The 26,000-nt window shown below is 39.7% G+C and overlaps 2 protein-coding genes across 2 annotated transcripts; one reads left to right on the top strand and one right to left on the bottom strand.

Moving 5' to 3' along the window:
* Window positions 1-198: 198 nt before the first annotated feature.
* On the bottom strand, window positions 199-5,702 carry derl1 (derlin 1). Its single transcript, XM_086079626.1, has 8 exons — window positions 5,372-5,702; window positions 4,640-4,751; window positions 4,500-4,564; window positions 4,169-4,195; window positions 2,780-2,875; window positions 2,616-2,668; window positions 1,592-1,702; window positions 199-804 (listed from the first exon to the last, which is right to left on the bottom strand). Exons 1-8 carry the CDS (start codon window positions 5,522-5,524, stop codon window positions 663-665), a joined length of 759 nt encoding a protein of 252 aa, XP_085935752.1. The 5' UTR covers window positions 5,525-5,702; the 3' UTR covers window positions 199-662.
* A 288-nt stretch (window positions 5,703-5,990) lies between these two features.
* tbc1d31 (TBC1 domain family, member 31) lies at window positions 5,991-25,979 on the top strand. Its single transcript, XM_086078114.1, has 23 exons — window positions 5,991-6,508; window positions 7,430-7,567; window positions 7,730-7,845; window positions 8,027-8,205; window positions 12,875-13,026; window positions 13,806-13,965; window positions 14,604-14,804; window positions 14,872-15,024; window positions 16,203-16,282; window positions 17,365-17,511; window positions 17,591-17,724; window positions 17,811-17,944; window positions 18,025-18,204; window positions 21,367-21,599; window positions 21,672-21,744; window positions 21,811-21,890; window positions 21,964-22,099; window positions 23,435-23,527; window positions 23,634-23,720; window positions 25,033-25,206; window positions 25,297-25,357; window positions 25,466-25,576; window positions 25,668-25,979. The coding sequence occupies exons 1-23, from the start codon at window positions 6,432-6,434 to the stop codon at window positions 25,787-25,789; spliced, it is 3,021 nt and encodes a 1,006-aa protein (XP_085934240.1). The 5' UTR covers window positions 5,991-6,431; the 3' UTR covers window positions 25,790-25,979.
* Window positions 25,980-26,000: the final 21 nt, after the last annotated feature.

Below are 26,000 nucleotides of genomic sequence, written 5' to 3'. Positions count from 1 at the left end.
TAAGGCAGTACACCCTTGCCAATTTCTTGTTTGATTCATGGACTAAAGATCCGATGTGATTTTTGCTGGTCAGCTTCTTAGACAACAGGTTTGTTAGAATTTCTCCCTAGAAGTGTGTAATGCAACCAGGGACCCCGCAGAGAATTTGTGGCCCCATGGGGAAAAATGAGGGTGAAATAACCCACTCAAACTCGGATCATCTTTTCAATAACTTGTATTTACAAAAAAAATAATAATAATTGTGGTAATAGTAAATCTGTACCACCGACACCCACGACAATACTTGGGTTGGCCATGTCTGCTACACACAAGCATTCATCCAGCATGATGGCGATCCCAAAGTCATATTATACACAAACTGAGAGGGTGGAGATATGAAGAACCAAAATCAGCTAACTATGGGATGTGTAGTTTATCTTAACCTGACTGTTTGCTGTCAGTAAGTCAGGCAGTAAACAATAAAAATAGGAGATGAATAATCACATTTAAAAAAATCATGTTGAAAGTTATTACTGTACTTTGGGAGTTAAAATGCTTACGACCTTTACTTTTCACTTGTCAGACTTAAATTAACTAATTCCTTAATCAAAGTGAAGATGCAAACATTTGAACCCAAGTGCAGATTCTGAAAGTAGGCGATGGGTGGCGCTTGTCATCTCTTATTAATCCCCCAAACGGAAGCCTTGACCCCAGTTGTAACGTCTGCCGCCGCCTCCTCCTGCCTGCTCCTGAGGCGCTGGTCTTCGAGGAGGAGGGGCTCCGAAGCCTGACACCCCTCCTCTCCTGGTAGGGAGCAGCTGATACCTGTGGAGGAGGATTACAATTACATCTAATAAAAAAAAGTAACGTTTAGCAGGTATAACACCCCCATTGATATACACTTACCAGCTTTAAGATTATTACCACTTGCAATATATAAATATGTCCAATGCAAGAGCAGTATCAATTACAAAGACATTCTCTCAATTGCATTTAATTCGTAATTCAAATTCTAATTCAATTATACATCCTTTTGGGTGGAGTCAATTCAAATTCATCCATTGAAGTGAATTCTGAATTTTGCACAGCCCTGAATCTCACTAGATTGTGCAATTTACAAAATGTTCCTGGCCCGTCATTCATCAGCGCCCTTGGACGCCCTTCCGCCATCGTCAGTCTGTCATTTTTTTCAAGCTGTTCCAAACTTTTTTCTTAAGGATTTTGCCTTTTCTTTTTATACATCTTCAAAATGTATTCATTAAAACTGTTATCATCAGTCTGTCTTTTTAACCGCACTTCTGCCATCACTTCATCGACACCATTTTAGGACTGACAGAGGTGGACATTCCGTTAGTCCGTCAATCGTCAACAAAACGGGCGTCTATCAGTGACTGACAGAAGGACAGTCCATCAGTGCTGACGGAATGCCCACTTCTGCAACTAACCTAACCTATACTCATCTACACTCCTTTAATAATCCACCTAAAACATGTTATTGCTTTTCAGCTTTTAAGAGATCCATTTAATATCCAGAAATAAAACTGAAGGTCCGAGTGACTTGCAAATAATATTTTCTTTAAATCTGTGCCGTTCAATACATAATAGCACTTACAAGAACTGTGGCGTAGACAGAAAGGAGCGTCCTCCTAGGTCCACGGGATATTTGAACATGAGAAAGAAGTAGAGGTGACCCACCAGGTTCCCAATGAGCTCATTTACAAACCTGCAACAAAACAGTTGACAAGCAGGTCGTCGTGTAAATAATGGTAAACACACAAATATAATGACTTTTTTATGTCTCTTGGACGGGTTGTACAGTTTGTGGAATTCAAGTAAAACATTTTCTTTACAATAATAGGTTCTATATGCGGCCCCACTAGTCTAAACACGGTATTCTTATTATATTGCATTTGTGGAATATGAATTAAGCAGCAAAATCCATTTTATCCATCTCCATGGGCGACATTTTTTTTTACATTTATTGAACATAGAAGAATCATTTACATGAATCACATAATAAAATTAAATTAAAATTATCAGGGGGAAAAAAAACACAAAATATATATTTTTTTATAATTCTGCATGGATATTAATTATCAAATGACATTTCTTGTATATTACAAATTTAAGAGACTTAAAATAATTGTACATTTCAATCAAAAATAATTTGAATAAAGGTTTCAAGTTTTAAAATGTTCATTCATGAATTATGGATATAAAATGTCCCCAATAAAACATACAAACTAACCAATGGGTGGCCATTTTGCCACCGGCTGAAAATTACATCAATGTTGCTCAGGGCTCAGGCAACAACCAATCAAAGCTCACCTGTTTTATGAAGCTGCGCGCTGGATTGGCTGTAACCTGAGACGTGAGCAACATTGATGTCAACTTCAGTCGACAGCAAGTGACAAAATGGCCACCCCCGGAGATGGATAAATACAAGTGGATTTTGACGGTTAACTCATACTCCACAAACTCAACATGAATCAGAATGTCATGGTAAGACTAGTGTGGGCGCATAGAACAATTAAATGAAGATTTTTTTTTAATTTGACTTCCCCTTTCTAAGTGCAATTTGTTGCTCTGTACTTGTGCATGTGCAATGACAAATTTCCATTTATTCCATTACTTACGAGCCTCCAATGATGAAGTTGAAGATCAAAATGACCCACGGCAGGTAATGTGCCTAGACAGAGCATACATGGACCATTAACACCGTGGCTATGGATTTGCTGCACACGTTTAGCAAGACTGTTCATAAATAAATGCATGGATGTGATGTGTTCTAAGATGTTACCTTGAATCTTGTTCCAAACCAGAAAGACACAATCGTGTCTTTATTGAATTGAGCCCAGATGTACAGTACAGACATGATCAACGGGATCATCAGCAGCTATAAACAAAAGCAACACATTGTAAGCATCCAGACAAACATCGTTAACATTCTTTTCTGGTAACACTCGGGTCTCATCATGACAGTCTAGTGACTTCATGGCGTTAAAACTAGTTGTCTGGCAACCGCATCACTAGCTGTCGTGTCACACTTTGCATGCAGACGTGAGCACAATAGAGCAGATATCAACTTTCTAAACATCTACACAACCTGTTCAATTAAAAAAAAATTGTGATGTAGAAAAATGAAAATCTATTTCAAACTTCTTACACAGTTACTGTTAATCTTGTAACATATACAACCTAATGGTGTAAATATGCACAGTCTCCAACACGACCACTAGCACTCAATTTCACACTTTTCTGCATGGAATCACTCTTTCCCCCCAGAAAACTTGCGACGACATCCAGCGATTATGATTCGTCGTTGGGGTGAAGCGAGTGTGCACAACAGCGCCTTTCAGGTCTGGATTCTGGCGAGGCCATTGCAAAATCTGCATCTTTTTCTGGTGATGATTTTGTTAATATGGGTGTGTGTTTTACATTTCTCTTCATCTTTCTATCAGGAACCTGAAGGTTTTGTGTTTACACTGACTAGATTTGCAACTATTCATAATTCACTCCATCTTGACCTTTGGTTTCAACCAAAACAAAGTTTTCCACGTGTTTGGGAGGGTTCAAGTTAGAGCTGAGCGATTTGGCCAAAAAATACAATTTCAATTTTTTACAGTCATTCAGGACGATTACAATTTTAATTGATTTTAATCTAATAAACCCAACAACATTTTTCTTAAAGGTTTCATTTATTCAAAAACAATTCCTGTGCAAAATGTTCAGACAACAATATGGTATCCTGATTCTAAATCAGTTTTAACATAAACTTAACATTCATAGTTTGTGCTTAAATGCCACAATTAAGTAGTTGGTAGCTGTTGTAAACATGTCTTGTAAACCACCCATCCAGCATTCTGCCACTTGTGCAAAATGACAACTCACAATAACATTTGGATGTAACAAAAGATAGGAATAACAAGCTTTTAATAATCCAGAAGACAAAATTTGATTTCACGATTTCGCAAATTTTCAACGATTCGATTTCTAAAATGACAATTAATTGAATTAATTAGATTTATTGCCCAGCCCTAGTTCAAGTGTGTGTTTTTCCCAAAAATGCAGTCAGGCTTGTCTTGCTATCTTATCCCATAACCAAGGCAAATGAAGACAGGAAATTGTTGTCATATATACTAAACAGCCAATACTTGTCATCAAATCCTGACTTTTTCACAATGCTTACCTGCATGTCCATAAGCAGCCCAGTTATCTACAACCAGAGTCAAGGACAGCAACTTCAAGGCTCACTTTGGTCGCAGCTGGAGACTTTTGGATGGAAGGGAGGTTGTCACTCGCAATCCTATCACACCAGCCCACTTTCACATGCACATATTCTACTACTTCCCCTTTGTCAAAGCAGCTAAATTGCATGTTGTCTTGTAAAGAGTCAACACTAATAAAACTTTTATTTTTTTATAAATAAACACTGGCTAGAATGGCTGTGTAGAGGTTTGGAGATACTCTGGCTGCATATGAAGTTAAAAAAAATACTTAAGAATGAATGGAAAGGATACAACAATGCAGATCCAGTTGAAGAGGAGCATGAAGACATAGTCAGCTGGTCGCCCATCAAACGCTCCTAAAACACACAAAACATTAAGATGCATGACACACATAAAATCATAACTGTGTGTGTGGATGTAAGATGTCTCACCAGTCTCTAAGCGGGTTGAGTAATTGTAGAGGAAATATAGGTTGACTAGGAACAGGAAGCCGGTATTGGGATACACTGGGAAATACAGGGTGGCGGTCACTGGTCTCCATAGCTAAAAATAGAACAGGTACATCTAATAGAAATGTAGTCCAACTCTAAACAAACTGCTTTGACAGGAGACAGTCTTAAGAAAGTATTTCCCACATCATCATCAAGACTGCACACACGCACCCCCCCCCCCCCCCCCACACACACACTGGGTAAATAAAATCATTTAGATTAGAAAGTGTATTTTATATATATCATTGCCTTGGGTTGTCCACTTTCAGTGGCATCTAATATTTATCAAATTGAAGGTACGCTGTTGAACTCCATCAGAGTGGGAAACATTTTATTTTCAATGGTTGTAATCTGAAATAATAAATAATTCGCGATTTTCAGTAAAAACATTTAAAACGGCTATTGTGACGTTAAACTTATGACCTGTTTTGTTGTTTTCTTTTATTGTACACACATTGCATTTGTAGCAAACTCAAATGTGTGTCGTAATTTGCGTCCAAGGTATCCGGAAGTCTTAAATTAGCCCCTACGTCGCAGGCGATGATTGGCTGACTTTCGCTTGGCCTGTTGAGTGAGCCAAGCTAGCCACCTGCTAACACCCCAATATTTTTGTAAACACAAACATTGAAACATTCACTTGGATCTCTTAAGACAAACCAAAGAAAGACTTACGTGTAATCTTCTTAAGAACAAATCTGGCCTCAGTGCAAGGTTCCTGGGATCAATCAAACCTAGTTTCCCTATAAGGGGAACAGCAATCGAGGCAGCAAACCAGCCCCTGGTGATGAGGGGGATGCTTTTGAACCAGTCCCCGATGTCAGACATATTATCATAGAATTATTTCAGCGTGCTAACCATAAAGTTCAAAACCTGATTATAAATCAAGTGAATTATCCCGATTGCGCCAGCGCTCATAAAGTCTTTGATCGGTACCACTTCAAAAAGTTTACATGACGTGGCTAATCACAAACGGCTAGCTATGCTTGTTAGCACTGGTGAGGATCAGGACATCCTCATCCGGTCAAGATTTTCAAAATGCATTGCGTTGTAAATCACCCATCACCCAACTATTAAATTACTAAATATATTTAAAATAACATGCCCTTTAATGCTCACAGCCTGAATATATAATCTGTTTGTAATACAAAAATGTATACAGAATTAGAGGGGGGTTTATGCATGCACAAATTGTACAAAATAAAAGTGCATTGTTTTGTGTTTTGGTTTTATTATGAAGGCAGGCTTATGACCTCGTAGTGGGTGTATGTTTTTGATTATTGTTTCCGTTCATTCATACGTCCAACTTGGATTGGTAAAACAGAGAAAAAGCTATTTAATAAAATAGTAATCATGCGCGCTAAAATGAATTGATGAAATGCTGGGTGATGGGCGGTCCTATAAAACGACATCTCCCGTGATGCACCTCTCTGTTTATGTGTTACGTTGACTCTGGGCGACACAAATGAATGCCCACATCACTACGAAAACATAAATTGGAGGAAATTAATTTATGATTTTAAACGCGGGGTATGTCTTTAAATGTGGCTTAATGTCAGCGCGTTTTCCTTATATAATTTGGCACTGTTTGTACATAAAAGAAAGCTTTGGTTTTCTTTTCAAATATTTCCCGCTGCTCGGCTGCTAACGGAGATTAGATAAACTTGTTGGCGTTGCAGTTTGTCATGTTGCTCCAACTGGAGCTTCATTTTTAAATCCACTTTTTACAAGCCTTATGAAAATGGATGCAACCGACATTGGAAACAGAGAAGAAGGGAAGCTCAAACATCGAAAACCAGCTTCTGGAAAGGGGTAATTATTAGCTATAGCTGAGCTAAACCGTTTATAAATCACTCAATAAAATTCAAATTAATTAATTAGTATTGTACAGCATTGCAACAAACTGTGTCAATTGTTTTGAGTTTGAACTATAACTGTGAACTACCGAAAAAGTGTAATGTTTGATTTGATTTTGTTTTCATTATGGGACTTACGAGTTTGACGTACAATGAGTGAGTTAGAGATTATGTAAGAGTTTGATATCAACCTAATTTAAACCTACCGGTAATACTTTAGTCAGATGTGTCGATCTGCTGGGGAAATGTGAGTACATTCTGGTTGACAAGCCCCAATGCTTCTGAGAGAATGTCCTATGGACATACGTGACAAAACTGAAACTTTTTGGCAAGGTACATCAGCTCTATGTTCACAGATACCAAAATGAACCATACCAAGAAAATAACACTGTCCTTGTTCTAAATCAAGAAAGAGGCGCTGTTGTATTCTGAGGCTGCTTTGCTCCATCAGGCACAGGCTGTCTTGAATCTGGTTTGGTACAATACAATCTCAAGACTAACAAGGTATTCTAGAGCCAAATGTGCTACATACAACTTCAGAAAGCTTCATCTCAATCACAGGCCATGGCTTTTCCAACAGGATAAGATAAAGTATGGCTTAGAGCAAAAGATTGGACCTTGTTTTTTTTTTAAGTGGCCTTCTAGAGGCCTGTTCTAAATCCAAATGAACATCTGTGGAAGGAGCTGAACATAATCATTTATTCCATACATGTTTGTTGTTGTTTTTTTTTAAATTCCAAATAATCAATGTATCTAAAAAAAAATGCCTAGAACAGCATGTCAGGTTTTGAGAACCACTTTAGAACAGCTGTGATTTCTATTTTTTGTTTTCCTCTTTCCTGTTTTCTTTCTTAGTATGTTGTTTGTCTTTCCACAGTGTGTTGTTGAAGGTGGTTCGTACTGCTCAGCAGGCTAAGGTACGTTTCCTCCATGCAGCGTTTAACACCACGGGAGAATCCTTCCTGGCTGGTGATCACCATGGCAACATCTATGCCTTTGACATTGGTAGAAACCGGTGAGTCGATTCTTTATTTCCATCAGGAGCCCAACCTTTTATGAAGCCGCCATGTCTGATACATATTTGATAGATGTTTAAATGTGTTATGCATACTCTGACAACACATTTTCTCTTAGACTCTCCATTTAATTTGTTTTTGTCTGTCTTATCTTTGGACAGATTTCGTCTAGTGCAGAAGACGGGACAGGCCTGCACTGCTCTGGCATTAGGCTTGCATCGGAGCACAGAGTTCCTGGTGGCGCTTGTTGACAATACCATTAAGTGTTTTGACCAAGGCATGAATCAGAGCTACACACCAAGTCTTATCATCTTTGAGTCCAGTTGTATTTTTAATGCAAGCTTCTTCTTTTTTTTTCACATAAAGCAGCTTCATTTGTCAATCACTGATATGTCACTCTCACTTATTTGAACCACCCTGCTAAAATATTTGTCTGCTTGTGTTTTTGTTTTGCACAGACACAAATCAGATGATTAGTTGGATGCGGGGCCATGAAGGGGCCGTTTCGTCCATCTCAATCCATAGCTCAGGCCAGTATGCCGTCACCACATCTTTAGACACCGCTCAGCTGTGGGACCTTGACACCTTCCAGAGGAAGAGAAAGCTCAACGTGCATCAGTCAGTTGGCGTACAGAAGGTACATTTCTACACAGAGTATCAACTAGTCACACACTACTTTCAAATCGGCGGTTGTACTGATTTAAAGTCTCTCACACTTTATAGGACAAGGAACCATATTTGGTCAGTTAAACTTAAATCAAAATTATGCCACTCGCCTCACTGTTATTCAATAGAACTTACATGATTTGTCCCAGCCATTCAGCAATGGACGTTAATAAATATTAGTGTTGTTCCGATACAGTTTTTTGGCTCCCGATACCGATTCTGATACCCAGCTTTGCAGTATCGGGCGATGCCGATACCATACCGATACCTAAGTTGTTATTTTATCTCAACATGAAAAAGCTGTCCTGCCATTGGTTTAGAGCATTCAAGGGCCAATAGGATATCTTAGCTCGACATGCAGTGAACACGTCACACATCAGTGAATGTCGTGCATGAGCAAGACACAAGATGCTGCATCCAAAGTCCTATATTAGCGTCAGAATTAATGGTATCGGCATGTTACTTGTTAGTACTCACCCATACCAATACCACTGTTTTAATGCAGTATTGGGGCCTCTGCCGATGCCAGTGTCGGAACTAGTGTTGCACGGGATACCGGTACCAGTACAGTACCTTGATGTTTTGGCGTCAAAAACGGCTCGGTATAATTTTTTCTTAGTACCGGTACTTAAAAAAATAAATACGAGACAACCCGCCAACTTTGTTTTAAAGGCAGGTACACATACACGCATGGCCGCCTGTCTACCGATAAGTGGAAAATGCCTTAAGTAAGCGACACGCCTCTTTCAGCGTGTGTGCGAGAGGGTGCAGGAAGATGGCTTCACACACTGAAGCGCTCGCTGGACAGGCACTCCTAGTTGAGAAGCATCAAGCGCTAATTAAGCATATTAAAGCTTATTAAGTGTAGAGCTTGCTGACAGTCCACTCCTCGTTGAGAAGTATGACACGCTAATTAAGGCTCCACGGGAGCCGCAAGCAGAGGGGAAGCCACGAGACAGCATTGGCATTGCCTACGCATGTTTTCAAAAAACACATGAAGAACACACGAGTGGTTTTCAATTATCAGTTTTAGAAACGCTTTGTAACGAGCAAATATTTTTCACGGAGAAGCAGAAGAAAAAGCAGCAATCATTCCTGCAGTGGACTCAAGGTGCGTTCAATGAACACAGTAGGAAGTCACAGTTATGCATAGAAAAAGCTCAGACGACTGACAGAGCAACAGACACAAGTTGTGACGCATTTTTGACACTTCCCTTAAAAATAACGCACACTCAAGCAATGTTACATTGAGTCATTGGAGTGCCACTGTATTGCCAATATTTAAAACGGATTACATCAAATGCAGTCAAATAAGCTGGCGGACTCAGTAACAGGGGTTAATTTTCACAAAGAACGCTGGGGTGACGACCGGGGCCTTCCCCCGCTGGGCCTGGGGTTCGGGGGTGTCGGCCGCCCTCCGGTGCCCCCATCTCCCCCTTCTGCCCCCGGTGTTCCGTCCTTCCACACGGCGGGGGGTGGGGTGGGCGCGGCTGCCCTCTCCGCTCCGCTGTCCGGCCCCTCTTCGGCGCCGGTGCCTGGGTGCGGGTGGTCCCCGGGGGCTGGGGGTCGGGGGTTGGGGGGCTGCCGGTTGGTCGGGGTGGGGTCGGGGGGGGGGGGGTGGTGGGGGTTGCGGGGTGGGGGGTGCTGGGGGTGGGGGGTGTCTGGGGGATTGGGGGCGGCTGGGGCTGGGTTGGGGTGGGTGGCGGGGGTGGATGGGGGGCGGGGGTCGTGGGGGGGGGCGGGGGTTGGGGGCCGGTGGGGTGCCTGGTGGGCCTGCAGTGCCCCGTCCTGCTGCGTTGGGCCGGGGGCGCGGGCCGTGTTGGGGCGGGGGGCGCTCCTGCTCCTGGGTTTGCTCTCCGGCCGGTGGCCCTGGCGGGGCCCGGGGGTCGTCCTTTGGCGCTGCCGCGGCCTGGGGGGCCCTGAGGTGTTGCGCTTGCTCTGTTCCGGCGGGGGTCGACGGCTCCCCTCTTTGGTGGAGATTTTCATGCATGCCAGATCCACCACACCAGCATCTACCGAAACTCAGACACAATCTGTTTCCTCCTCAGGTTATTGAATCGGTGGAGGCTGGTGTCTGCGGATCTCATGCGGCTTCGTCTGTCCTTCCTTCCTTTTCTCGGTCTCTCCTTTGGTCTCTTGAGGCCTCCCTGATTTTATGTTTTTTGGATTTGTTGGGGTCTGGATGTTTCTTGGGCTGGGGAGGAGTTCTGGTGGGGGGTGTCTAGTCGGTGCTGGATTTCACCTTCCTTGGTTTTCTTCGGTCCCCTCGGGTCTCCTGGTGTTCGATTTAGGTGAACGGTATGAGATTTTTTTTCTAATAGGTTTTCTGGTGAGCTAACAAATACACACACGCACGCACGCACGCACATACACATACTCACCCACACACACAAAAAATATATATATATATGTATATATATATATATATATATATATATTTAAAAAAAAAAAAAAGAGCAATGATGATGACATTTCCGAATGAACAATACTGAGCTCTTAAAAAAAAAAAAAAAAAAAAAAAAATGCAGTCAAATACAGTACTTCAAGAATATGGCATGCAATGTGAAAGCAAATGCAGTATAAACATAAATATATACAGTATGTACATAAATTAACATGGATACATCTCAATATTTTGAATTAATAATAAATACAAATAATTTGAAGTTCTTTTGTCAGTTTTAATTTTGCTGCTTTTGCTAATGTTTTAGAGTTTTGTCGAGGTACCGTTTCAGTACCGGTATCGAGGTATTTTATGCAGGTATAGTAATTAAGTCAAAATTTTGGTATCGTGACAACACTAATCGGAACAACACTAATGAATATAGTAGCAACAAAAGTTGTTATAGAATATAATGAACAAAAAAGTTAAGATTTAATAGTATGAATACAATAATAGTAATTATTATATTCATAATACTACTGACAATTATTATATTTATAATACTAGTAATAATAACTTTTTGTTCATTATGTAACAACTTTTCTGACCTTTGACTGTATTTTGACTGCACAGAATACAAACGTCTTGACTGGCTAAATAATAAAAAAGTTGTCAATTAATTTGATAATCAATTAGTTGTTGATTAATTGATTCAGTGGACAACAGCTTCAATAAAACTAGGCCAAACAAAGTTCCAACAAGCTGTGGACATCCAATAAGCAAAATAGTGAAGTGATGTGCCCATAGATTGTGTAAATCGTACATGGGGAATCCACAAAGTAGAGCGATATCTTCAATGGACAGTGTGGACGCCTCACCTCCAGCTAAATGTGTATGTGCCCCTCAAATGCAGCTTTGTGTTTGGCAACACTAGGTTAGTTAGCCCATCAATAGGTGTTCAATAAAATGGTTTAATTACCTGCTGCTTTATTGTATTTTCTTCAGGTTCTCAAAAATAAAGCTCTCTTTTTGTGAAAAAAAATCTAGTTCATAGGTTTGATATTAATATACTGGTAAAAGCCCTTGAGCAATGTTCACAAACAGGTAAGAGTTCATGAAATTACAAAAGCATTGAAAACAGAGAAGTTAATACATTTCATGAAATAAATAAAAAATAATGATAACACTGGTAACCTCTCTCTCTCTTAAGAATAAAAATTGTGAATTATTAGGAAGTGGAATTGAATTGAAGAACCAGAATCTAAACCAGAAGCATCTAAACACAAACGATGCCCAACCCTACCTGACAGTACATTGCGAATAAATACCGTGCTACATACCCATTGGCAGTGCAAATGCTGGTATTTCATGTTATAGTCTAGAGTGAAACCAGTGTGAAAAAACAATGGATAGTTTGAGGGAGGTAGATAAAACTGTGGAGCTAAAGTAAAAAATTAAATAAAAAGGCTGTTAACTTTAGAGTGTTTAGGGACTCTTCCCAAAAATATCTTTAATATCTCATACAGGCTAAGTGTTGCCGCGGTCCATTTGCATTAGTTATTTTTTAGAACAATATAGTCAAGCTCCGTAATTTGGGCTTGGCCCACAAATAGTGAAATGCGTATAATTGATGGCAATTGTTTTTAAGTTGTATACTTTTCTTTTTTTTTTACCGATCCGGCCCACTTGGTAATATATTTTCCTCCATTTCCAGCCGGCCCCTGAGCTAATATGAGTTGGACACCCCTGCTTTAGGGTGTTACCAGCCACATTGGTTGGTGGTCAGAAAAGTTCATTTAGAACCCTGCTCATAATATGAAAGTTGCTACACTTTTGAGTTGTTTGAAGATCACAGTTTGAAGATTAATATCTTTAATTCAAACATACACACAGTACTCAAGTCAACTTTGTTTGCACAGTATAGCACCTCATCCTAAGTGTGCAACTCAAAGTGCTTTACAGCTTTAAACATTTTTTTGCAATTAAATGATAAACCAATAAAACCTGACAACCAACAAAAGACCCCCCCCCCCCACACCAAAACAAAAAAACAAACCATTAAAAAGTGCTTGTTAAAAACGTGGTTATAAACAAGACTGAGACACATGGTTTGCACAGGGAACCAGAGTGAGTATATATCACTCCTCCTAAGCGAATGTCCAGGATTGTCCAGTGTCCACTTAGGTGCCCCAACTTCATATAATTATCATCCCATTCTTGAGTTTCATAATCAGTATCATGGTGGTCCTTGTTTCAGGTTTTCTTCCTTCCTCTCAGCAACACCATCCTCAGCTGTTTCAGTGACAACTCCATCTTTGCTTGGGATTGTGACACGTTAGTGTGCAAATACCAGCTTCAAGTTCCAGACCACGGACCCCGGCTTTTCTACAAGGTCTTTGCTGTGACGCAGTGAGTCTCTTAATTTCTCAGCCACACCAGTCAATGTCTGTGCACCACCACTCGAGCATGGTTTGTAAGGCCTCACCAAAACTCGACATACAGTACAGCGGATAAGGACGAGAAGGAAAAGAGACAGATGAAAGGCTCTGATATGTGGCGCAAAAGTGCACATATACTGTAGCATCCTGTAATATTTGGAAAGGATTAGGATTACCATTCGAAAGGGTGGTCATATTTTGCCAAGAAGGACTCAAAACTGATGGAATGCTATTATTAAAGCAAAAGAACAAAGGATTAGTTTAGGGCTACTGCACATGTGGTGACCGGTGGCATAACGAGTGGCTATTTATTTATTTATTTACTTATTTATTTTTACCAGTTGTATGTGTTTTATACTGTTTTTGAAGACTATTCAGGCATGCTGCCATTGATATTCTGGACAACTTGGTCTTGTGTAAAGTATCAGTGTAGAGTGTGGTCACGTTGCCAATTGCATATCGCTGCTCTAATTGCAGAACTTGATGTATGTTTTTATGTTTGTTGATGTTCTGCTTGTCTTTTGATGCTGCTCCCCGTGCCTTTTAAATTGGCCCTTGGGGACAAATAAAATGGTTTGAATTGGATGAATTGAATTAGGAAGGGCGTGTCTTTTAAACAAAATTCTGCATTTGATTGAATTGTGTATATAATATAGGTCAGGCTGTTTTGTTATTGTTGAAAAACATTTAAAAAATTATTTATCATCACTGCCTATATCCACGGTGCTGCAAATGTCTGGTGTTTGACAGAGATAGTAAGATCCTGGCAGCGGGAGGCCGGTCCAACCTGCTGCACTTGTGGTGTTTGGGCAACAAAAAGCTGGTCAAGGTGATCCAACTGCCTGCTCAAGTTCGGACTGTCAGACAGCTGGAATTCCTTCTCGACAGCTTTAATGGCGGATCCAGTCAGGTATACTGTAATTGCTGTGTGCCATTCAATAGTTGAAGGGTAATGGACTATATGCCACGGAGGAGGCGGGACTTCTGACTTCCGGGTTTTCACCCATCAACTTTGTTTCCGTTTCCGGTTTGCGACGTGTGGGCCGCGTCAGTACTTGCGCCAGTACTTGCGCTTCCGCCTTTGTGCCCCTCGGTTGCACGTTCCGGTCAAAGGGTGTGAGGCTGCGAGTGTGTAGCGTCTGTCTCAGTGTCCAAAGCATTTCAGATAGCCGAGACGCCCTCCCACTCGGTTGGGGGGGCGCAGGGGTGGGGGTGCGAGTGTTGGAACGCGGCCAGCAGTGGCCAGAAACGGCGCTGATGTGTAAAACTCGGAAGTCGGAAGTCCGTGGCATCTACCCCATTAGTTACAATTGGCTAAGAATACGTGATTGAGCTTGCTTTTACTTTGCCGCATGAAATTAAAAAAAAAAAATTCATTAGGTAATCATTTCATAATGTCATTTCGTTTGGTAAAGGTTAAATATAGCAATAATATCGATCCTACTATATTCCACAACTCTTATCGCATATGGCATTGTGTCGTCCTTATAGGGGTGCATCAGGACATGGAGCATGTAGTCACACTTTCTCTTCCTGCTCACTTTACAGACATTGGGAGTGTTGGGCCAAGATGGAATTATGCGTTTCATTAACATTCACACCTCCAAGCTGCTCTTCCATGTCGGATCCCACAACAATGCCATAAACTCGGTGACCATCAGCCCTCCTGGTCGTCATGTGGTAGCCATCTTGGATGACGGCAGCATCAGCGTCTATAGCGTTCAGAGTCTCACAGAGGATTTAAACAAAGTAACACATCTGATCAACATCTGACTTGAAATTAGCATGCTTTTTTGTAACCTACTGTCCTCCACAGGTTGGAGTAGTCTGCGAGACTGTAGCATGTCAGGCACCATCAAACCAAAAAGTCAAATCCGATACGGTACAAAGACCAGCCAGTCACACTGGCGGGCCAAAAAGGGTGAAGAGCCGTGCCTCCGCTGCTGGGTCAATAGTAGAGGATAAAGAGGTAGGAATGCAGTCAAGAAAAATATTTTGTAAAAAAATAACAACAAAAAAAACAACAACATTCAGACCTATTAATCTGTTAAGTCAGGCCAGGGGTGTCCAAACCTTTTCTTTTGCGGGCCACATACAGAAAATCAGAAGGATGGAAAGGCCACATAAAAATCAGGAAAGCAATTATATTTTGTGTATTTTCAAGTTAATTTGATAAATTGCTAGATAACAGCGACAAGTTAAGCATTTCTCAAGATTTTGGGGTGACCAATGGGCCTGCATCCCACAAGACTAGATCTATCGACTACCCCTGCGCTAAACACCCAGTCGAATCACATCTACATTCAGAACCAAAACAAGAGCAAAACATCGTAACCTGACCATTTTTAAAAGCAGTTACTTGAGGATCAATACAAAGCGCAAAGTGGAAGAAGAAACTATTTTTTTCTAAAGTGAATGATCTTACTCACCACAGTGTTTTGAAGAGAATTGTGTTTGGTCCTAAAAAAAAAATACAAATAATGTATCTGTGGTTTTGCGTATCTAGAAAAATGCTACAGTATATAAACCAATTTATGTGTAATAATGACACCTATTTTTTTTCAACACCCTACATTCTTTGAAAATCTCCAACTCCAAACTTTATTTTATTTTATTTTTTTAACTGCGTCAAATGCCATTTTTAGTAAATACCGTATGTACCACTGAAAAAAGGATGGTGGGCTCAATTTCTCAAATTGAAAGTTTTAACCACTCAATCTATCACATCTATCTCGATGGCATTGCGGTAAAATGGATTTGAACAATCTTACAATAATACTTACGTTAAACAAAATGGTCAGAAAACAATTTAGGAGACTTTTGTCGGTTGGAAATCAATTTATCCTTGCAGTCCAAGTGTTTCTTCTCCGGACACTCAGCTTCGTTGTTTGTTCACATTCGACATTCCCTGAACCCGTGAACGACACACAAGGTGGGTTTCCCGGTCGGTGGGCGTGGTTCGGTGACGTCGTGAATGTTATCCATACAATATGAGAAGTGAATTGAATCAACCTAAGCAACAAATGGGAAAGTACTTTTCTACAGTTTACTTCCTCGGGATGTAATATATCTGATATCTTAACTTTTATCAATGTTTGCATTATAATGATTTTGTTGTCATGGAGGTTTGTCTTTCTATTCGAACAGAACCAACTGCCTAGTGGTCTGAATAAGACACGACTGGTGGATCTCGTGAAAACATTTGGAGAATATCCTGCTAAATACAGGTGATGCAATTCTCTCTTCATTTTGGAGCGTGTTAAATATCCTTCTCACCTTCAAAAACTTTTGATCCTGCAAAAGAGATTCTGCAGAATCGCTACTTATAGTAATTCGGTAGCTCATTCTGCACATCTTTTAAAAAAATTACCTAACCATTTTTAACATAAATGAATATAGACTTTGTATGCTTGTTTACACAATCCTGTTTCGGTCTACATGGATACCTTTCTTTCTTAGAGATTTTTTGTTTTGTTTAATAAGGAAATTCATCATCTCAATACGAGATATGCAAATCAATTACATCTCCCATTGTGCCGTACGGGTCTGTGTCAGTTTTCAATAAGATATAGGGGGGTTCAGATATGGAACAAATATTCGCTCAGTCAACGTCATTAAATAACTTCAAAATCAAACTCAAAATGTGTTTACTAAGCAAAAGTTAAAAAAATTATTGGTATTATTGAAAAGTCATTTTCTTGAATGCTCTTAAGTGTACTAAGTGTATTTTTTTAGAGCTGTTAAACAATTGCATTTTTTAATCAGATTAATCACATCGCTTAATTAAAAAGGCTTTTTTATCAAAACATTTTTTGCCAAATTTGACAAGCACCTGTTACATGGTAAAATTGTTTTTAATGTTATCAGGACATCTTCAACATTTTTTATCCACTGCACACACTCATCCTCTTTCTATAGTCAGTTAATTACTTGCATAATTTAAAATGGGGGGGAAATGACCCCAATAGTTTGACATGAGCAAATATTCTGAATGCCATGCATAAACATTTATTAAATGCATGTAGTTCTGTTTATTGCTCAAACACAACCTGTGCTACCTTTAACGTAACCATCCGCTGTCAGCTAAAGGATCATCTGCGCTTTAACTTTGACAGCACTAATTAAAAAATATATTGTTTCATATTTGTTTCTGTATAGAATATGTATACTGAATCTGACAATTATGTACGAGGTGAGATGTTTTTATAAACCCGATATGGGTTTCCTGATCTCTCCTGCACAAAAATTATTTCAATGTTACAAGTGTAAAAATTACTTTTACCATCCAGAATATTGTGCAACCTTTTAGGACGTTTGTTTGGCGCTCCTTGCTGTGCTTGCCTGAGAACTACACGGCATATAACAGCCTGACTGATAAAGGCCCCCACTCGGCCTATCTCATCATCCATGAGAAGTATCCCATCCAAAGTGAAAAGCTCCTGAGAGGGCTGCAGAGGTACACGTCCTTCTACTTGACATGCTCAAATGAAACCTTCATCACATTTTTGGTCCTAATCCTCTCGTTCCACTCCCAGAGTTTTGTCTGCACTTTCTCATTGGGCTTCCATCTTTGGAGAGGCGGAGTATCTGCCGCTCTTAACCTTTCCATTTGTCAAGCTGTTCCAGAACAATCCTTTGCTGTGTTTTGAGGTGGTGGCCACTGTCTTAGGTACGTTTTGATCATTTTGATTATGACATGGAGCTTTGTCACGCGCTAGCTGCGATTTTAGCGCATTTGATTGTGCTGTGTCGCAGTCAACTGGTGTCAACACTGGTTTGAGTACTTCCCCAACCCTCCTTTAAACATCCTCAACATGGCAGAGAACATTCTGGCGCATCACGACAAAGAGCTGCTGCAACACCTGGTGGACTGTGGGATCACCTCCCAGGTAATGTGACACACAATGTGGAAGAGGGGGCGTGACCCTTGTTTGCTTTTTTTCTTCATGAATTTGTGTCTTTGTGTCAGCTCTACGTGTGGCCCCTCTTGGAGACTTTATTCTCGGAGGTTTTAACTCGTGACGAGTGGCTCCGCCTCTTTGACAACGTTTTCTCCAACCATCCGTCCTTCCTGCTGATGGCCTGCGTAGCCTACCTGACGCGCTGCCGGGAGCCCCTTTTGCTCTGCGCCCAGAAACAAGACTTTGAGGTGTCATCTCTCTCTTTCTGACGCTCGCTTGCAGCTTTGCAAAATGTGCAAATTATTTTCGATTTCTCCAATGAGCTGTCCAGCAACTTTTTAATTAAGACCACCTAAAGGTCCGTCTTTGCCCATCTTCGACATGAGCAAAGGTCATCTTCCACAGGAAGTAAATAAAATAGAGTTAACTGCATTTTATTTTACGCTTTACATAGTCATTTAAATGAATCTCCAAAATTAACGCCTTTACTTTAACCACCCTAGTTATTCTTAACAATTAATAATGTTCATTAATGTCAAAGATTTCTCACTCACTCTTCTCAATAATTGGAAAACTGATAAATCAATATATCAATATGCAAGACGTTATTTCTATAAATCTCTGGAAGCGTTCATGTTTTCAAATGATCACTTATACAACATTCTTAGAAAATCACAATGTCCCATCACTGGTGAGCTATTTTTAGAACAAGCCTGCAGGATACTCATTTTGTCCTTTCTGGTGACCACTGACGTGGACTGATTTGGCTCCGTTGTGAGGGCAGAATGTAAATGTTCAACTTTGGCTGGAATTCAGCGCCCGACTCCAGCATCAACTTTTGTATGTACAAGGGACTGCACGTCAAACTTTTAAGGAGTCTATCAGGGTATTGGTACTCGCAATAACAGTATTGCCTGCCCTCTTTTGGTAGTTTTATGATAAGTCGAAATTGGAAGACTAGAAAATTGCCATTAATTTCAAGCACCAATCATTTTAAGGAAAAATGCTGTAATTGGATCGATAGATCTTTCTTTTAAATTATCTTTCATTGTTTTGGGGGGGAAACTTAATGTATCAATAGTACAAGTGGCTTCTGTACTTGGTATCTTGACTATCAAGGTTATTATAGTTTTGGAATTTTTATTTTAGTTAGTTTTTATTTTGTTTTGAGGTTGTTTGTTTTATTTATTTAGTTTTAATTCGTTTTCAGGACAGCTCTGTTAGTTTTTATTACTTTTAGTTATAAAATGGTTAGTTTTAGTATTAGTTTTCTTTTTTTATGTTCTCTATTACTTGTGTGCAAGATTTAATAAATACCATGGTAAAATGAAAAAAGTAACATATTTGTTAAATGAAGTTAAATGAAAAAGCATGCAAGGCGAGCCATTGGAGCCAAAAGTCAGACATGCAAAATGGTCTGCTAGGATCGAGTGACATCATCTGAAGGTGCTTTTTAATTGGCTGCTGCGAGATGACGTCACTTCTGTGTGACACACTTTCAAACGTCCTTATTACATTTAATATTGCAATAAATATACTTAAAATCACATTTAAAATGAACCCCAAAGGCTCATGTATTAAATTAATTACCAAAGATGAAAACTAAGGACATTTTTGCTATACTTGAATGAATGAATGAGAATTTTTATTCTGTTCATTGGCAAATTAAAAATTCAACATGGTCAAAAACAAAAAACAACAACAAACAACAAACAAATTCCATACATAAATATACAACCGGGTGTAGGCAGAAGCAAAAGCTTTTCATTTCTGTGCCTACCCCTCTAGCACTACAAAACAGAAGAAAATAAGAAACAATCATTAATTCAATAATTGTACATTTTATATAGCACCAAATCAAAACAAGTCGCCACAAGGCGCTCCATAGCAAGGTCTAACCTTGCTCGTACCCTCTGAGCAAGCACAACAGCAAGAGTGGTAAGGAAAAACTCCCTACTTCATTTTCAATTGTAGGAAGAAAACTCACGCAGACCGGGCTCAGAGGATGACCATCTGCCCTGGTCATTCTAACAGCAGTAAAACAATACAGAGTACAATGATGCGGTTTAGAACACAGATCATCCAATGGAAAAATGAATTCATGAACAATGGAAAAGAATATTCAACACTGAGATTATTTTCTTTGTCTCTGACTTTAAACAATGTCTGGATACTTGGTGGTAACTGTCCATTTTTTGCCTGAAACATAATTGTCAGTGTGTTAAGACTTACTATGTCATTAAATTTTAGTATATTTAACTGAATAAAAAGTGGATTAGTTGATTCTCGAAACGCTTTTTGACTAATAATTGGTATTGCTTTCTTTTGCAACAAGAAAATAGCATTTGTATTTGTTTGTTTGTTTCCCAAACCTCAATACAGTAAGTCATATATGGAACTATGAGTGAATAATATAATATTTTCAGGGAGTTTTGTAAAATGGTGTACCTTGTATAAAAGAGCAATAGATTTTGACATAGTTTATATGAGATTTCCAAGATAATTTACTATTGATTATTACCCCTAGAAATGTAATTTCGGTCACAGTATCAATTTCAACCTCAATTTTAATCTTTCTGCTTTCATTTGATGCCCAATTTCCATAATGTATGCATTTTGTTTAACCCAGGATGTAATGATAATTTGTTTGCATCAAACCATTTCTAAAAACAATTTGTAATTGATTCTCAACTATATCCAGGAGTTGTTTCAGGTGATCCCCACTACAAAAAAACATTGTGTCATCAGCAAATAAAACACCCTTCAACAAAGTGGTAACCAAATGTAAATCATTAATATACATAATAAAAAGTAAAGGTCCAATAACTGATGCCTGTGGAACACCACATGTTACTTTAAAAATATTTGAATTGGTTTTGTTAATATAAACAAACTGTTGCCGTTCTTCTAAATAACTAGTTAGCCAATCATAGGCCAGTCCTCTAATACCATACCTATGCAACTTTAACAAGAGCAATTTATGATCAATAGTGTCAAAAGCCTTTTGCAGATCCATGTTTAGTTTTGTAAACTGTAAAATGTAACGTAGTTTCAGTTAGTTTACGTTCTTTAAATAGCATTTTCGTTTTTATTTTATTTCATTAACGAAAATGTTTTTTATTTTTTTTGTTGACTAAGATAACCTTGGTGACTATGTAAGAGTTGATCACTTAGGTGTTGGTTTAAAAAAAAAAAAAGAAGTGGTGCAGAGAAAAAAGTAAACAACCCTGGGGTTTTGTCATCCTTTATGTCTCACATCACGTCAGGCTGGTTTGTTTTTAGCTTTTGAGGCCTCTTTTCTTTTCTTATTATTATTATTTATTTATTTTTGAAAACGTGAAGTGAAAATTTCACCAAATGTGGTTCCTGCGTGAAGTAAACCAAACCCGTTTTGTTTTCCCACGATTCAGTATTTTTTCCACCATCGCAACAACTTGGACATGGAAGCCATGATCAAAGACGCCTACCGTCTGATGAGTAACACGCCGGCTGAGCTTCATCCGAGGAGGATGCTCTCCGACTTCACGCCGCTGACTAAAGGCCAGTACCCCGTGTTTAACCACTACCCAGAGTTCATTGTGGAATATCAGACTCGGGAGAGGGAAAGGATACGACTGCAAGAGATGGAGTACCTCCACCAGAGGTGATATTGCACTTTGCAAAGATCTTGTTTACATAGTAAAGATGTGAACGTGTACTCACTGGCTCTCATTAGGCAGGAGATCATGTCGCAGCATACAGATTTGGTGCAGCGCCAAGCTGACGAGGACGCCTACTACGTGCAACAGGTGGACCTTAAGACAGCCATCAGGTGTTAGAAGAAAAAAAACAATTCTAACTTTTTGACTTGACAGGAGCTGCTGCAGAAGGCTGAAGATCAGCGCAGGAATATGTTGGCACAAGAGGAAGAGAAACTTGCACAGCAGAGGAAAAAGTAAACACTCGCAAATGCACGTCATTCCACTTCCAGTTTGAGAAATGGTGACATTTTCACGGTCCTCTTACAGTTTGGTAGCCATGAGGAGGGAGCTGAAGCTGAAGGAATTACAGCTGCTAGATGCAAATAAAAGTCGTCTTCTCAAACACCAGCAGGGCATCAAAGTCTCGCAAATCCACAGACTGGACCAGGAAATCGTAAGGAAGGTGAGAAGGATGTTCCCAGGACGACAATTGACAAGGACGCTTAACTCCTCGTGTTGTATTTGCTGTTTCAGAAAATAATTCATATTACTTTTACCATAAGATTACTCTTCATCGACCCAAATTCCCAATGGCCACCAAAAATAATTCTTAATTGTCATGTTTTGGCTGAAAATGAGACTAGAAAGTGGCAACAGACTTATGAAGACACAATTTTATAATCATTCTAAAGGTTTCTTGCAACTTGTAAGCATAATATAAGCTTTATAAGCAACAATACATTTACAAAAAATAGATTCATGTAGAAAGGATATAAATCATGGAACTTTGGCAAAATGTAAATAAAAATGTGTACGTTTACAATTACGTCAAAACTGAACATTATCTTTATTCAAACGAGCTGGCTCTAGTGGAACTTGAAAGAATCACTAATCAAGCTAAATTCAGTTGTGTTTCACTTATAAGTTCAATACATTTGCATTGAATCTTAACAAACTTTTGGTTTAATTGAACATTGATTTAAGTTAAAAATATTTCATTAAAATTTTCAACAATCAATCAATTATTCAAGTATTTTTTCCCCCGTGTTTTAAATTCAGTGTTGATGTTCAAACTGCATAATTTTACAGAGACACAAATATTAAATATACTGTTTAAGAATAAAACCTCTGTTCCTTTTTGATCAACATGCTGTTCTCGTGGTACTTGGGAAGATAAAAAGAACCAACTCTGATTTGATCATGAAACAAGGTTTTTTTTTTGGGCCAGTAGATGGCAGCCTTGGCTGTTTTGGATGAGCTCACCATGTATCAAAAACATTCAGTATGAATGCTTGTGAAGATGGCGGATCTCTGGAAATTATGAGCAGCTTGGGATTGATCGAAGTGTTTGTCACGTTGACTCTATGACTAAGAGGCATGTCACAAAAGTGAGAAAATAATGATGGCAATGATTTCAATTTATAAGTACAAGCATACACGCATGCGCACACACACGTGACGTTCTACTAAATACTACTAACGTGCAAATATCTTTTTAACAAAAAGAAGAGAGTGTCATCTTTTATTTGGCGCTGTAATTTCTTTCAGTCGGTAGTTTCTGTGTTTACATACAGGTAGTCATACAACACAATATCCTGTGAGGCTTGGAAGATCAGTCCGAATTGAATGAATGGCACTCAATAGGTTTGAATGAAAGGGTTAAAAAAAACTTTGTATTACCGCTCGCTCATTAGAATGTGCCAGTGCACCTAATGTCGCGGCCAGTAAGTAAATGTTAACCCATGTTGGTGGAGTTCATCAACTTTGGCCAATAAGAAGTGTAACTGTTTGGCTGCAGATGGATCTCCGTGAGCAGGAAACAGCTGCAGCCGTTCAGGATCTGGACCTCAGGCAGATGGAGCTGGAGGTGCGGCGGAGGCAGCTTGAACAGGTGACACCTTACTTTCTTCTTCTTCTCCTTCTTTTAATTGATCCATTTTACAATCGCTGTTGGTTTTAAATGGCAGTCATTTCATGAGCCTCTTGTTTTTTGTCAGGAACTGTGCAAGGAGCAGCTTCGCATAGAACGACAGGTTGCAGACATGTGGATCAAAAGCCCAGAAAGAGAGAAAACAAACATGCAGGTGAGGTCAGAAAAAACAACAACATTGTTTTGTGGGGAGGGCCAAATTGCGGAAATCCTTTATTTTTGGTGTGATATTAAGGAAAAATAGATTTACCCCCCCCCCCCCAAAAAAGTACAATTTTTGGATGAAGTTTTGACATTTTTACTTGTTTTTTTCCCCTTTTCGCATACCTTTAAGCTAATTATTCAACTTTATATAAGCTTAAATGTGCATTGGTGCAGTTTAAAAAGGTAATATTGAAGCTTTTTCTCATGCATGCTCCTCCAATGCCCAGATGAGCCCTGCTTGTTTTACTCTGACTGCACCTATCAGCTTTTATCTTCCCTTTATAGTAAAGTGTGCGGACTCTCACACTCTAGTTTCTTTGGTGAGGGGAGGGGTGGAGTGATGGAGAGTGACGTCATGCGCGTCCCGGCAGAGTAGCGGACATGTGGCATGCACTTAAGATCGTGCACATACTCGCACGCGCGCCATGAACGAGCCTGACACAGATGCTGCAGTTACGGTTTGGGCCAGAGGGGGCAGTAAAAAAGTGACAAACTGCACAAAGATCCTAAAACACATTTTTATCACCTTGTTTCTGTTTTTTTTTATATATATATATATATATCAAGTGTAAATGCATCGTAAACTGGTTCATATTTGTGACTTGATATTCAGCAGCCCACTTCATTATTATGGAAGCAATTTGCTGCCACACCAGAAGAAAAGTAATGCTGAATAAATTTCAAATGATAATGTGATAAATTTGACATTTTAATGTTATATATTGTATCATGTTATAACGTGATTATTTTCACTTCTGCCATTTGACGAAACAAAACGAAGAGTTGAGTTTAATGGGGCATCCGCGATTTGTCTTTTTTCCACCAAAATCAGATCCTTGTCCAGGAGCAGCAAGTACTTTTGGAGTTTTTGCAGTGGGTTGTAGCTACATAACTATAATATTCAGTTGTCAAAAAAATAATATTCATTTTAAAGGAAGATACATACCTACATAGGGCTTCATCAGTATTCTGAACTGTAAGCAATGGCTTTTTGTTTTGCCAAGTGTGAGAAGTCAAACTTATTGCGAAATGTATCGTCCATGTATCTATTTTCCTGGTGTGGTAGCAATATGATTCCGTGTTTGATCACTTGACTGTTGTTTAACTCAAATTTTGATTAGGGCTGGCTCTGGCCGTGGCCAACAATATGTTAGCAATGTGATGTTTCTCAACAAGAAAGTTAATCAAAGCCACATCCCAGCGCTGCTTTGGCTCAAGCGTCCACTGTGGCATGGGTTCACTTTCACGTTCTCCCGGCACAGGAGCTGGGGGACTTCCCGGCCGCAGAGCACCAGCCGGCCTCCGATGGCATCTGGCAACAGGACGCCGCGACAGAGCGCCACCAGAATGTTGACGGCGAGCTGGAGAAGATAAGGCGAACACTGGCAGAAGGCGACCGGCCAAAGAAGCGCCAGAGAGATGTGACGGGAAAGGCGGTGAGAACAACAAAAACTGAAGCGGCCATGAACAGAAAGAGCTCGCATTGCTTCATTTCTTGAAAAATGGGTGACGTGTGTGTCTTGCAGTGGGATGAAGTGATGAGTCAGAGAGAGGAGCGACAGCAGTCCAAGCCTGCAGCAGACACAAGTAACTATACGCATGCAGTCACACACACATTATCAGGATGTTTGTCGTGCCTGACGACCAGAAGACGAGCTTCAACAACAGTTTTGACTTCTGTATTATTTTTTTTAGGACCGGGTTTCAACAGCAATCATGTCAGGACTGCCACGCCGAAGCAGGCGGCAAGCAACATCATGGTGTGCCTCAACAGCTGCTCACCCGCAGAGAGCACCGCCACCAACTGTGAGTCCACACAGTCATGGCCGTTTTACAGAGTAGAAAAGCCATTTTATAATTTGAAGCGCATTCTTGTCACTCTTCCTCCACTTGCCAGTTTCACTGGACAGAGGCCGGGCCCATTTGGACAGCCAAGAGAGGCAACTAATGCAGGAAATTAAATGCTTGCGAGAGAAGCTTGTGGCCAAAACCAAAGATGACAACGCCGCCTCTTACTGACCACCAGCAAAATTCAAATTCATGTTGAATAATTCATGTACTGGTAATCTTAACATTGAATCATGTTGATTGGATGTATTTTTAAAGGCTGTTTTACATAGTTTTGTTTTATTTACACATATTTCATGTTAACTGTACAAACTTTCATACATGACTACTTTCAATAAAGAAAGCCAGCTTTTAATATTGAGATCTTGAAATTGTTTTTTGT

Source organism: Leptonotus elevatus, chromosome 6 (assembly GCF_054856555.1).
Source record: "Leptonotus elevatus isolate MCC_2025b chromosome 6, RoL_Lele_1.0, whole genome shotgun sequence".
Taxonomy (NCBI): Eukaryota; Metazoa; Chordata; class Actinopteri; order Syngnathiformes; family Syngnathidae; genus Leptonotus; species Leptonotus elevatus.
The sequence above is the reverse complement of the archived record's forward strand: the minus strand, read 5'-3'. Positions and strand labels throughout refer to the sequence as shown.